Source organism: Ambystoma mexicanum, chromosome 4q (genome assembly GCF_040938575.1).
Source record: "Ambystoma mexicanum isolate Mex_15411 chromosome 4q, UKY_AmexF1_1, whole genome shotgun sequence".
Lineage (NCBI taxonomy): Eukaryota > Metazoa > Chordata > Amphibia > Caudata > Ambystomatidae > Ambystoma > Ambystoma mexicanum.
The window spans coordinates 106,554,406-106,566,786 of NC_090928.1; the positions used below are offsets into that span (position 1 = coordinate 106,554,406).

The 12,381-nt window shown below is 45.0% G+C and overlaps 1 protein-coding gene across 10 annotated transcripts in view; it reads left to right on the plus strand.

The window, feature by feature from the left end:
- Positions 1–12,381, plus strand: part of RRBP1 (ribosome binding protein 1) — a 441,849-nt gene that overhangs the window by 130,341 nt on the left and 299,127 nt on the right. For all 10 annotated transcript variants that reach the window (XM_069607556.1, XM_069607549.1, XM_069607553.1 and 7 more), the window contains exons 6-7: positions 684–802; positions 1,903–2,056. In XM_069607556.1, the coding sequence (XP_069463657.1) occupies positions 684–802; positions 1,903–2,056 (273 nt within the window). The remainder of the gene's footprint in view (positions 1–683; positions 803–1,902; positions 2,057–12,381) is intronic.

Genomic DNA, 12,381 nt, shown 5'->3' on the forward strand with positions numbered 1-12,381 from the left:
GCCAAGCAAACTGAATTATGCGCTTTTTTGTTATGCTAATTAAGAAGGCTCTACTGCTGTTTTTTTTCATTTGCCGGTGCGTTTCTTATTAAGGTAGATGAATTCAATCCCAAAATGATTTCCTAGTCCAAAACGGGACATTACAAATCTGGTTTCTCTTCCAATTGTTGTCCAAAGTTCTGAAGTCTTTAAAGTCCGACGGTGAACACCACAGTACCCAGTACTACCTCTCTTTGGTGGCCCATTTGCAGCCGAACCAATCATTGCTGTTGTAATGCACTAGGAATTATTGAGGAATTGATGATCCCATCACACATACATCTTGAGAATAAGCACCAGTAAGCAAACAATATTTTATTCAATGATTCCCCGGGTGCTGACAATAAGCAATTTGCAGTGTCTAGCTGCTCTAGTGCAGTCTTGCAGGGCCGATTAAACTGCAGCTGTTGAGGGCAAGAACTGACTGGAATTTCAACTAACCCCAGAAGCAAGAGCATTCGCTAATACTAAGGGTGGAAACATGCAGGACCCATAACTTTGACTCAAATTAAACCTAACCCCCTTCTCCCCCCCCCGAATGTATGTATCTTGATATGTTTGCCTTTATTCTGAGCATACATATTGGAAATATGCTATATAGCTGTAACCTGTTCATATGAAACTAAATATATTTGTACTTTCAGATACGATCACTGCAAGAGCAGCTTGAGAATGGCCCTAATGCCCAGCTTACCAGATTGCAGCAAGAAAACTCAATTTTAAGAGATGCCTTGAACCAGGCAACCAGCCAAATGGAGAGCAAGTAAGAGCACATGGTCACCTATTGTTAAAACCCCACATTGCATTGAGAATAGCCAATTTAATCTTCTTGATGGCCCACTATAAAATCTGTCAAATGATTTTTGATTAAAGGTACATCATAAATCCTAAAGAATGTTTAAATGGGGGGGATGGGAGGTGGCGGAGTAGAGCTACTTTTTTCTTTTGTTGATTTTTTTCAGGACTACAAATTGAATTTACACACTTATTCATGGCACTATTAAAACTGAACATGATCACCCGAACATTGAATGCTTTATGAAATGGTCATAGGATCAGGTTGCTTGAATTTTGTATAGCCCAGTTAATAGCTATATTTTTTTTGTATTTTTGCGCTAATTACATATATTCTTCTAAATGTACATTAGTACAGAAGTACCAGTAATCCTGGTCCGCAAATGTGGATATGCACACTTACAAAAACGGTAGCAGTAGTAACTCTCCACCGAAGACATTTCTCCACATCGATTATGTATCTCTTTAAAAACAAACTGTATTTCTCCTTCGGCCAATATCTGTTGCACCCACTCTGCAAAACCTATGCTGTAAAATTGAGTAACGCATCATCTTAAAATTTGCAATAGAGGTAGTGCTTTGCATGATTTATGGGTCAGTGGTGACTGGAGAACATTAAATAGCTAAACCGAGAACCAACTAAGTCAGGTGATGCGGAGGATGGCGTAGTGATGTGCAAAAGGTGGGGCACAGATTTTTATAACAGAAGTAGTAACAATTAGCCCAAGCTGTGCAAGGATTAAAACTGTATGGATGGGTTTCCTTTCTGAGACACTTGAGTTTTTGGTGGAAAAGGGTATAAACCTAGATTTATTGTTTGAACCATGGAAGAAGTGGTCTGCTGCCAGAGAAAAGTAACATTTTCTGTAGTTTGCCTAGAGGTAACAAATCTTTTTTTTGTACATTTCCACCTTAGTTAGCATGGCCTTGTTTTTAGTACCTTTGTCCAGGACAATCAATCTAGTTGATGGAATTATCAGGACACTCCACTTCTGAGGTTCAGTACAACAGGATACAGTTTATTTGTACTTGACTTTATTAATTCAAATCTACTATGTGCATTTTCAGGCAGAATGCAGAGTTGGCGAAACTGCGGCAGGAATGTGCAAAGCTTACAAAAGAACTGATTGAGAAATCTGAGACTTTGCAGCAAGAGGAGCAACAGAGGAAGAGCCTTGACATAAAGGTGGTGGCCTTTGAGAAACAAGTCGGCCAGCTCCAGGTCAGTGGGACTAACCTAGCTTGTGACACTTCAGAACACACACCACCAGACATCTGTTCTCATTCGTTTTCACTTCACTACTGCATTTATGAATGCTAAACTTTCGGTGCAAATTTCCTCATGTTTATAAATTGTCACTAAGCGTTGTTACTCTCAATTTTGTCTAACATAAACCCTGTACAATTCTGGGTGAGAAGTAGGTAATTGAAACTTATTTTCAGTAAGGGATTCTATACAACTGTATACAGTCTAAAAGTGGTAAACAGATAGAAAGTCTAGATTTCGGCTTAAGTTGATGACTGAAGCTTTTCATGATTCAGCCATTCATTTTATCATTTGTATAGCGCCTTTCACCATAATTATGGTCTCAATGAGCTGGTGGTGCAACGCCCTCGGAGGGTTCAAAATATGGAGGGAAATTGGGAGGTGCTATTATGCATTGTGCATTTTGGCTATTAAAGTGAGAGGGTGACCATGAAGCTGCTAGTCACCCATGTCTGAATGTCCTGTGGATGGGTGGAAGGAGGTCTACTAGGAGCTAAGCAGGAGGGTGTGTGTAAGAGGATAGAGGTTATGTGACACAATATCTCCAACACAGGTATGTAGAATAAAGTATCTTTATTGCGAGACCCTGCTGCTATGGCTTCCTCAACTCAACGGCCACTGTGGAATGTTGCCCCTCCTCCTTCCCTGATGAGACTCGGGACCGCAGTGAGCAGCGTGATGTAGAGACGCTGTCGGGGGCGGGGCTAGCAGCCGGCGCTCTGCTTGTTAGACGGATGCAAGCGTGTACCGGTGTGCAGGCCTCCGTATTGCCCAACGGCTGCTCTCCCTCCGAGGCCTCGACTGGACCAGAGCAGCCAAAGACTCCCCGCAACAAATAGAGCCCACCTGCCACCGTCGATGCCACCGCTGGGAACACTGATGAAAGGCAGCCGGCAACGCGGACTCCCTGGCACTTCCAGCTGCTCGCGGCGAGCCGGCCGTGAACTGGCCTGTTGAAATGCCCCGACTGGGCACCCAGACAGTTTTTTTCCGCTGCACAACCGCACGCCCGTCAAGAGAGCCCACCTGTGGCCAGCGTTGCCCTCAATGTTGGGCAGAGCGTACAGCAGACAGCTCCCGACGGATCCAGCGTTGGTCAACCCACGTCCTCGCCGAACAACACTGGAGATGAGCAGGGAGCCAGGACAGCTGGCCCGCACACGTGGGACGGGGTCTCGCCGAAATCCTCGTCGCCAATGACACAATCTCTCCAACACAGGTATGTAGAATAAAGTATCTTTATTGCGAGACCCCGCTGCCTGCTGCTACGGCTTCCTCAACTCAACGGCCACTGTGGAATGTTGTCTGCTGAACATGCATCAACATTCCACCAGTGTGCCTATGCACGAGCCCGTGCATATTACAACATTATGCCAGTAGCTACAGTTCAGTTTTTGTTTTTTTTTTCATGAAAGGTAGTTGCATTCTTATGGAAGGGATGTTGTGCAACAGTGTTTCAGTTATGCGAGAGAAGATGTGTGTGGGAGTGAGGCCGCACCTTCAGTTAAGGTGCGTAGTGCGAAAGGAATAAATGGGTTAGCTGTACATTCAGCATTGTCTGCCACCTAGGTTCCATTTAGGTACAAAGAGCAGTGCTTAATGTCACATTTTAGTGCAATAAATACCCACCCTCTGTGTGGATTTTAGAATGATACATTGTCCATCTCCCGGTCCTTCAAGTGCATCTTAAAAAGGGGGAAAGTGATTGGGTTAAATGGGCACTTCAGCCACCAAATTTCTGATGCTCATGGCAATATAATGAAACATTCACTTTAGACAGAAATATGTAAAAATACAATGTTTATTCTAGGTTTGGAACACACACTAAAAAATGAAACTAGCAGGCGATATCACACAATGCTCAATAAGCATATAAACATGCACCATAGGTTCTTAAAATGCATTAAAATAGCTTATGCAGCACAAGAAAGAGGTAAAGTAATGGACTAAAGATGGAACCACGTCACAAGTGATTTTTCCCTAACTTTAGCAGTCAGATCCCTTGGAATAGGGCCTAGTGCCAAAAAGTCAGAGAAGCCACACTGCCTCTTCCCCAGAATGCATCTGTTGCAGGTATGTTACTTGTGTTGGTGATTGTTCATAACAAGAGATGCAACAAAGTTAGTAGGTTAGTAAAATGTGTAATCTTTCAGATGGTACTACCGTCGTATGACGACCAAAAGGCACTGCAATGGAAGGTTAGGAAACAAGGGGACTGGCTCCCAATGTTGTTCTATGGCGGACAGGGGGAGACAAATGGGTTTTTACTTAAAATAGAAAGGTGCTAGCTTGACACTGGTTTGTCACATACCATACTGTGGTGATGTGTCAATTTTTTGTGCTGACTACAATATTTCATGTTAATTTTTTGTTTTTCCCTTGAGAATGCCTTTAGTGACATTTAGGTCTGGTGTGGCCAGTTTGTTCCATATTTAATTTGATACTTTTCGGAAACAAAAGTGCATTTAAAAAACAAAATAATTGCACCACTGATGGCTCTTTCCTGGACTACCTTGCTGCAGCCAATGCTGTTCCAAGTGCATCCTTAGACCTTGGAGTATCTTCATCCTGTATAACAAGATGCCTGTTCCTGCACTGTCGGCTTTCTTGCATTAATGGTTGCCCTGCAGGAACTGCTCCTTTTTCGTCTCTGGAAGATCTCTTGTAGCCTCCTGATTGTCCTGAGTCGTATATGGAATGGAAGCAGCAAAAAGAAAACTGTTCCTAGCCAAGTGCCTGGAGCCTTTTTAAGATTGTCGACCACAGGAACCAACCATCTGAAGCCGAAGGACCACCAGATACTCTGAGGACTGTTGCAGCAACCAGAAAAGCTAACCAGCACATAACGGACCTCCATCCGCCAAGTTGACAGGGATGACCTGAACCAGGCTCCTACCTACTCTGGACTTAGAGGACCAACCAATCCGAACCCTGCTCTGCATTCACCACATCTGAGGTGGGAGACATCACTCATGCATCCACAGGGCACTGGTCTGACCTGTTACATGAGCACCTATTTGTGTCATTGCTGGAAAGTTTGCTTGCCTCCTTGCTGCTGTACTGGGGCCTTGCCAACATGCTGCTGCCATTTCCCACCACATGGAAGGTCCTGCTGGGACTTTCATTCGATCTGCATTGCTGCAAAGGGCCTGCCGACCCTGTCCTGGGTCAGTCTGCTGCTCATGTGGGTTCCTCTGTTACTGCTTGTACCAAAATCTTGAACACTTCACCCTGCTATTGTGAGTCCAAGGGCCTGCACTAACCATCGGAGAGATCCTCAAATCTAGACCCTGTGAGGCTTCTGCAACTATCTTTACAGTGATGCATGTTGTGCCCACAGCTTCCTTGTTCTGTTGTGTTCCCGGTTATCCAAGTCTGATTCTGTGAGGCGTGATAGCTAGCTTGTGTCTCCAAGCACGCCCCCCCCCCCCCCCGATTGACTTGCATTAGGCATAACATTCTAACTTAAAAAGTATCTAACTTAATGGGTCGTAGACAGTCGAGCATGGGTCATGTCTCCTCTACCATCACCCAAGGGACTAGAAGTTAACCCTCTGCATAGCTGCCCCCTCATCCAAAAACTGCCTAATAAGCTGTACTCGCTGTAACATACTTGTTAGAAAAGTGTTTTCTTTTTTCAACTTTACACTTTTTACTTCAATTGCTCCTCCAACATATCTGCTTTTTGCCTGGATTTGGGCTGATTTTTGTAGTGAGCGAGACCCTTTTGCTTCACTCGCCTGATTTTATTATGGGGTTTAGTGGTCCATACCTATGGCTAGTGTTTCCTTTTTGCATTAAAGATTTGTTTGTGTGCTCTCACCCCCCCTCCCCTCACCACCCTGCCCCCTTTTTTAACAGAGTAGTACACTGGCTCAGTGAGGTGCTGCAAGAGTTCTTGGTTTCCCTTTTATTTTTCTTTAAGTAACATCCCACTTATATCTGTGTCAGAATGTAAACGGGAAGTTCAGACTAGATGCCCACCCACATCTCTACATCGTACAGCAGTATTCAATAAAATGTAAATCCAGCCTGCTGAGAAATGCTGCGGACTGTCCTTGCTCCCCAACAACATGCATTTTATCTGCTTGGAAGAGTAAAGGATGGGTTGTGATTGGCGATCTCCTTGGTCTGTCAGTCTTAGTATACCCTTTTCAGTCTCATCCCAAGAACACTGCATCTTTTACAACACACAAACACTTTGCCATTTCAAAAAGGCAGACCTATTGTCTGTGCCAGTCCTGGTTGCGTTTAGGGCACAGTCTGCCAGATAACCAATAATAGGCCTGCCAAACGTGCTCTGTCTAAACTCAAATTTTGCATTTGGGTTATTTGGTAATGCGCTGTCCCTAGCAGGGCTTCTTTCCCCAAACTTCATAGCACTTTGGTGTGACAAACGCATAGGTGTTTTTTCTCCAGTTTCACTGAACATGCACTGGCTGCACAAAAAGTGTCCTTATTTTTTATATATCTTTTCTGCTGGTATCTTTTTTGTCCACAAATCTGTCCATGCTAAATGTTCCCTCAGATGCCTTTCATGTGAAAAAAGTTCAGACATCTCGGAATGTTGCCTCAAAAGTTGTAAAGGGAAATTGGGTTGTGCTGGTGCTGGTGTTGGGGGGTGGGGGGGTTGCTAAAATCTACCTGAGTGTGAGACTCTATAAAACTATCCCTTGGTATACAGGCCCCAACTCTTTGTAGAAGTCTGTGCTACCCAAAGGTTTGGTAGAATGGCAGAGCAGCCATGCTCATCTTATGAGGAGGATGTGAGCTGTATGTAAGTACAATAAACCCAGTCAATACATTAGCCCAAAGAAACTCTTACACAATTGAAGCTATAGTAAAATATTCATTTATGTGATACACAGAGTAAATACTATTTTAGACTAACATAAAAATAAAACAATAGCAACATTTTTTCAGGTGACTGCTTCAGCAGTAGTGGCTCGCACCCGCAATTGTTACAGAGAAATGACAGTGATGATAGTTCCACTGTTTATCTAGCAGTGGCTTGCACCAGCAATTCTTACAGTTCCATACATTTGTAAAGTCACTCAGACACAGGTCTGTTGGAAGGAAAAAGGGTTATGCAGCACTGGCATCAGCAATATACTACTCAGTAATACTTTTAGAGGTTTCTAGCACTTTAGCAGTTAGGACTGACCTTCTGTACTCTGGACTGGTGGACAGATGTATTGAAGGACAAACTAGTATTGTGACTGGGACAAATCTGGGAGCTGTAGCCAAACCAGTTCAAGGTAGCAAGGTGTGTGGTCTAGGCTAAGTCTTAAGATGTGGTGAGCTTGTAAGGGGTCCACAATGAGCACACACAGTGAAATAGATCAGGAATACTTCTTAGACAATCCGGTATTAAAATACTACTTTACTTATCACCAAACACAGTGAAAAATGACTACGAACAGGTAATATTATCACTCAATACTAAACATTAGATACATATATACAATCACTGGAGTAGGGCAAAATACATATCAAACCCCTGAAAAGGAAGGTACAGATTAGGATTAGCAGTACTAGTCCACAGTGATTCAATCCGAACTTCAGAAGTCCATCCCTAAGACGTATGAGGCCTTGTGCCCAAAAGTTCAGCTAAGTTCCATACAGTTTGGTGAAGCTGGAAAATTATGAGATGGGGCCTCTGGGGTACAGTGAACAGTTCCAAGTGTCAGGGGACGAGGTAAACTAGCTAACAAATGTGTTCCCAACTTTCGTAGTGCTTGTGTGAACAAGCAATGGCAAAACCAAAAAAAGTTACCAAACTTTTGAAAGGGAGTAAAGAGGTTCAGGTAAGTATTTCTACAACTTGCCCATACTCGTATTCTTCACAGGACTTGGCATGTCGATTGAAGAGGGTCCAAGGTCAGTTATCCCACCATCATCCTCAGCCCTTGGTTCCCAGGGGTTGCAGGTTCGAGCAGCCATGCGTCCGTGTCTAATGCTGGTGCAAGGTCTCCCAGTTGAGGAATGCAGCAGACCCCGATACAGGCCCCCTCTCAGGACTGGAATGGACACGGGTAAGCAGTTTCGGATGATGGCCACCAATGCACTACGATGCAAAGGGATTCACTTACTGCAGTCAGACTTTTCCCTCCTATCTCTGGTCCCCTTGATGCTAGGACCACGACATTTCGCAGAGGTAAGTCTTGTTGTACAAGCTGAAGAGCCCCTCCAAGTTCCAAACATCAACTCAGAACAGCGACATCTGCAGCCCGGTAGGCCAAACTCAGAGCTGGTAAGCAACAGGGTGGTCCTGGGGCACTTCAGAATGTTCTTCTTTGTAGGAGGACTCCGAGCCGACGTTGACAAGGGATGTTCCTTCCACTCCAAGGATCGCAGCTCCTTCACAGGACTGCTGGCGATGTTCCAAAGACAGGGGTCTACCAGGGCAGCAGATGTTGGTGTCCAAGACTACTTCTGATGGGTCCACGGTCTCCTCGCAAGTCTTGTAGCTCGACAGGGGACATGCTTCCTTCTGTTTCTTCCAGGATCCCTCCAGTGGGTGCAGGGGTATTCTTCTCCTAAAAGTCAGGTAAGAGCAGCAGCTCCCACTAGCCAATGACAGATACACGCACACGCACATACACGCACGTCCAGTCGGGACCACTGGTGGCAAAACTCATGCATAGCACTCAGACACACTGGCACCAGTTTGTGGATTGGGATCAGACCGTCCCAGTCCACTTCCTGGCAGCAAACACACACAGCCCTCCAGCAGCCCGCCAAAAGCCTCTGCTTTTCTGGGCACTGGAACTCTATAAGGATTTCCCGGGCCTCACACGCCCGGAGGAGGCTAAAGACAAGATGGCCAAAGGACAAGCAGAAAATCTTGTGGCATGGTGTTGTGGTAAGAATTGGCGCAGTCCAACTGGTGTGAGAATACACAACTTATCTCTTGGTATTAGGTAACCCACCTTTTAATACAGGCCTATACTACACAAGTTGGTAGTGAGACTGAGCAGCCAGGCTTATCAAGACTGGTAATGTGAGCTGTACAACAAAGTCAGTAAATACAGGTATCCAAGTAAACACTTGCATACTTAGTTATGTAACACATTTATTTATGTATACACAAAGATATTTAAAGCATTCTTTAAAAAGCAGTAACATTAATCCCAAGTTAAGATTAAAAAAGGGAACAATAAAGCAGGTGAGTAATTCTTTCATATGTTATACATTTTCCAGCACCAAGGGTGATGTCATTTGAGGTCCGTAATAACACTTCACCTTTGCAGTATTGCGTGAGTGAACGGTTGGGGTTAGATCAGAACACACTGGTATTCTATTAAAAAAAGTTAGATTCTCCCAAAGGGATGCAGGGAGTCTTTTTAGCCGAGCAATAATAGTGTTTAACAATGAAAACATGAAAGGTAACAAGCACTGCCAAAATCGGTTCAGAGGGGGGCCTTTAGGGAGCCAGGACAGCCAAAGTCAATGGGCCATTTCAAAGTTCTGATGCTCTCTTCTTAGGAAATGTTCTCAGATAGTCAGTAGCTCAAATAGAAAATCACAACAACTCAAGACGAGTCTCCTTGAAGAAGCACAAGCTGAAAGGCCAGTGCAAGTGAGTTGAGGTCAACTCAGGATAGGGTAAAATAGCACTCGCCAAGGTAGGATGCACCCCAAATGGCAAAAGGTTGATGTACCCCAAGTCCCACAGTACCTGTGAACTGAAGAATTTGTTCCAGCTGGATGCCTTTTGGTTGCAGTGCAGCAGACCCATGTTCCTGTTCTTGGTCGTGGTGACGAAAGGGAGGACGTCTGGCGGGCTCCTGCGGCAACATGAGAGAGAGAGAGAGAAGGACTCGGCAGCAATTGATTGTTCTTGATTCAGCGGCTTTGTGGTTTTGGCACCCTTTTCTCAGGAAGAATGAACAGCTCTGGTTAGATGTTTCTCGGTCCTGGACTCTGGTAACAGGACTCTGGACAAAGAATTCCTGCTTCTGTAGGGTCCTCTGGGTGCACACAGTTTTAGCCGGATTCGCAATTCGGAAGACCTTGCACTCGCAGATGGTGAGGGGTCCACGGTTATTGGGATTCTGCAGCCTTGCAAAGTCAGAGTAAATTGGGGGTTGCACTAAAATAGTTTGTCTTCAGGCTAGTTGGTCCCACTAGCCTAAGGGAGGAAGTCGTCCCGTATGGGTCTTCCCAGTCGAAATGAAAATGGCTGCAGGGCTTTCCCCGGGCACTTCGTGGCCCAGGAGGGGGGCTGCTGGTGTCTCTTCACTTTTTCCTCGGATTTTGTTCTTCAGTGGTCGAATCTGCCTTTAGCCCCAAAAACCTTGGCTTTTAAGCAAGTTCCCATTTGTTCACAGCCCTAGGATGTCAATCACCCAGCAGGGTAGCTGTCCTTCAGGACAGCCAGCTGGCCAATCAGAACTGGTTTCACTCAGGCCCACCTAGAGACAAAGGACAGGGACGTTTCGGGACCCTCCCCCCACTTCCTGCCTTGCCATACACACTGCAGCCTGGTTGGGCTTCAGGGCTGAAGCCTGCCAAAGGCAAAACACACAAAGGACTCGAGCACAAATCAAACTGGGTAAAAGCCCAGAATAAACAAACTGCCAAGAAATGGCGAATAAAGAAGACTGCCATTTTGGGACAAGAAATGGTGAAAAAAGATGGAGGCCATTTTGGGGAAATGGTCGGCCCCTGGGTGCTGTACTGCAGCTGAGGTATCGGCTGCAGATGCATGGCACAAGGTAGTAAAAAAGAAACCACTGCCACCAGCCATTCAAGTGAGTTAGTGTAACAGATTGTTACATGAGGAGTGGGATAAAGGAGTTACTAAGTAATCCCCCACCACTCCACATAGTGCGGTGTGTGCTGGACCCATAAAGTAACAGTAAGTTAGACAGGGGTCATCTTACTATTCTTGGGAACAGTAGTTCACCTAAGAAAATGTAATTAAACGTTGGACTTCTCAGTGGCATTGCCCAAAAGGTGCTGTGCGTCACAATGTAAAAAGCAGATGCCTATGGAGTTTACAAGACTCCATAAAATAATAAGAAACACAAAAATCCTAGTCAGAAAAACACATGAGGGAGTCAAGTCCCACTCACTCAGGAGTTAACATGAATAAGCCCGGAGTCCAGCAAAAGAGCTAGGGGTCTTTAAGGTTAAAGGGAATTGGCACAGAAATGAAAATTCTCCCTAAAGCATGACCATGTTTGACCGATTGCCCCAGTTGGTAGCCAAACGTGGTCAGGCTAAAACGAAATGCACCAAAAAATGGTAAAAAGTGCCTCACTGCTGCCACCAGCTTGTCCATTTAGCACACCTAGACTAACCAGCTAGTTTTAGTCTAGGGCAAAAGAAAGTGTAACCTATTGTACTGCATTGTAAAAAGTTACTAAAAGTAGTAGCAACGTAACTCGACTAAAAGACAAACAATGTTTCCCAGTACTGACAGCCTGAAGGACATGTCGGTTTCCCCGTAACAGATGAGCAAAAGACAGTGTAGTGAAGCCTAAGGCTCACTGCACTGTAAAAAGAACAGCTCTGATAAAAAAGAACAAAAAGTTTGGGGCCCCATAGAAATGGAAGGAAAGGTGCAGTAGAGAGGAATCTTTCCTTACCCTGTTCAATACCTAACTTAAGAGTTCTCCAAGGTCAGTTGAGGAGGGATGCAAAAGTCATGTAACAGCAGAAAAGGCAAATGTTCCACAGGATACTTAATTATTTCTAGGTAGAATGCTGTTGTGGAATAAAAATATAGTAGGGACCTTGGAAAGGACTCCCTATGGGTGCACAAGCTGTTGGGTCTGGTCAAAGAATATAGGTGGCCACACAAACACCTATTAATGCACTCCAGTCACACTGGCGCGACTATTTGGCCGGAGGCAAGTACTACCTTGAGCCCTACAGTACCTTAGGATGTTTGAAGAAAATGCAGATGGATTCTTTCTGGTGCATCAGCGACTGACCCGGTCTCCTGTTTCCTTTGTCTGGTGACGAAGGGAGGAACTCTGGAAAGGATATCCCAGCAGCAGTCGTGAGAAAGGACCCTTGGCAAGGACTTCTTCGATTTCCAATGTCTGGCTGCGGTTTTGGTGCCTTTATCGGCTCCAACAGTGAATGGTTACTGCCCGGTTGATCTGTCTCGATTCTGCAGTCCTGTACTCTGGTGAGGGGACTTTGAAGAGTGGATCATGTCTCTGGAGGTCCAACTGGAGCTCAAGTTCTGGGAGGATTTGTGCACTGGAAGATGATGTACTACAATTGGGTCGGAGGTCCCCTGGTATTTGCGGTTTGAAACCCTG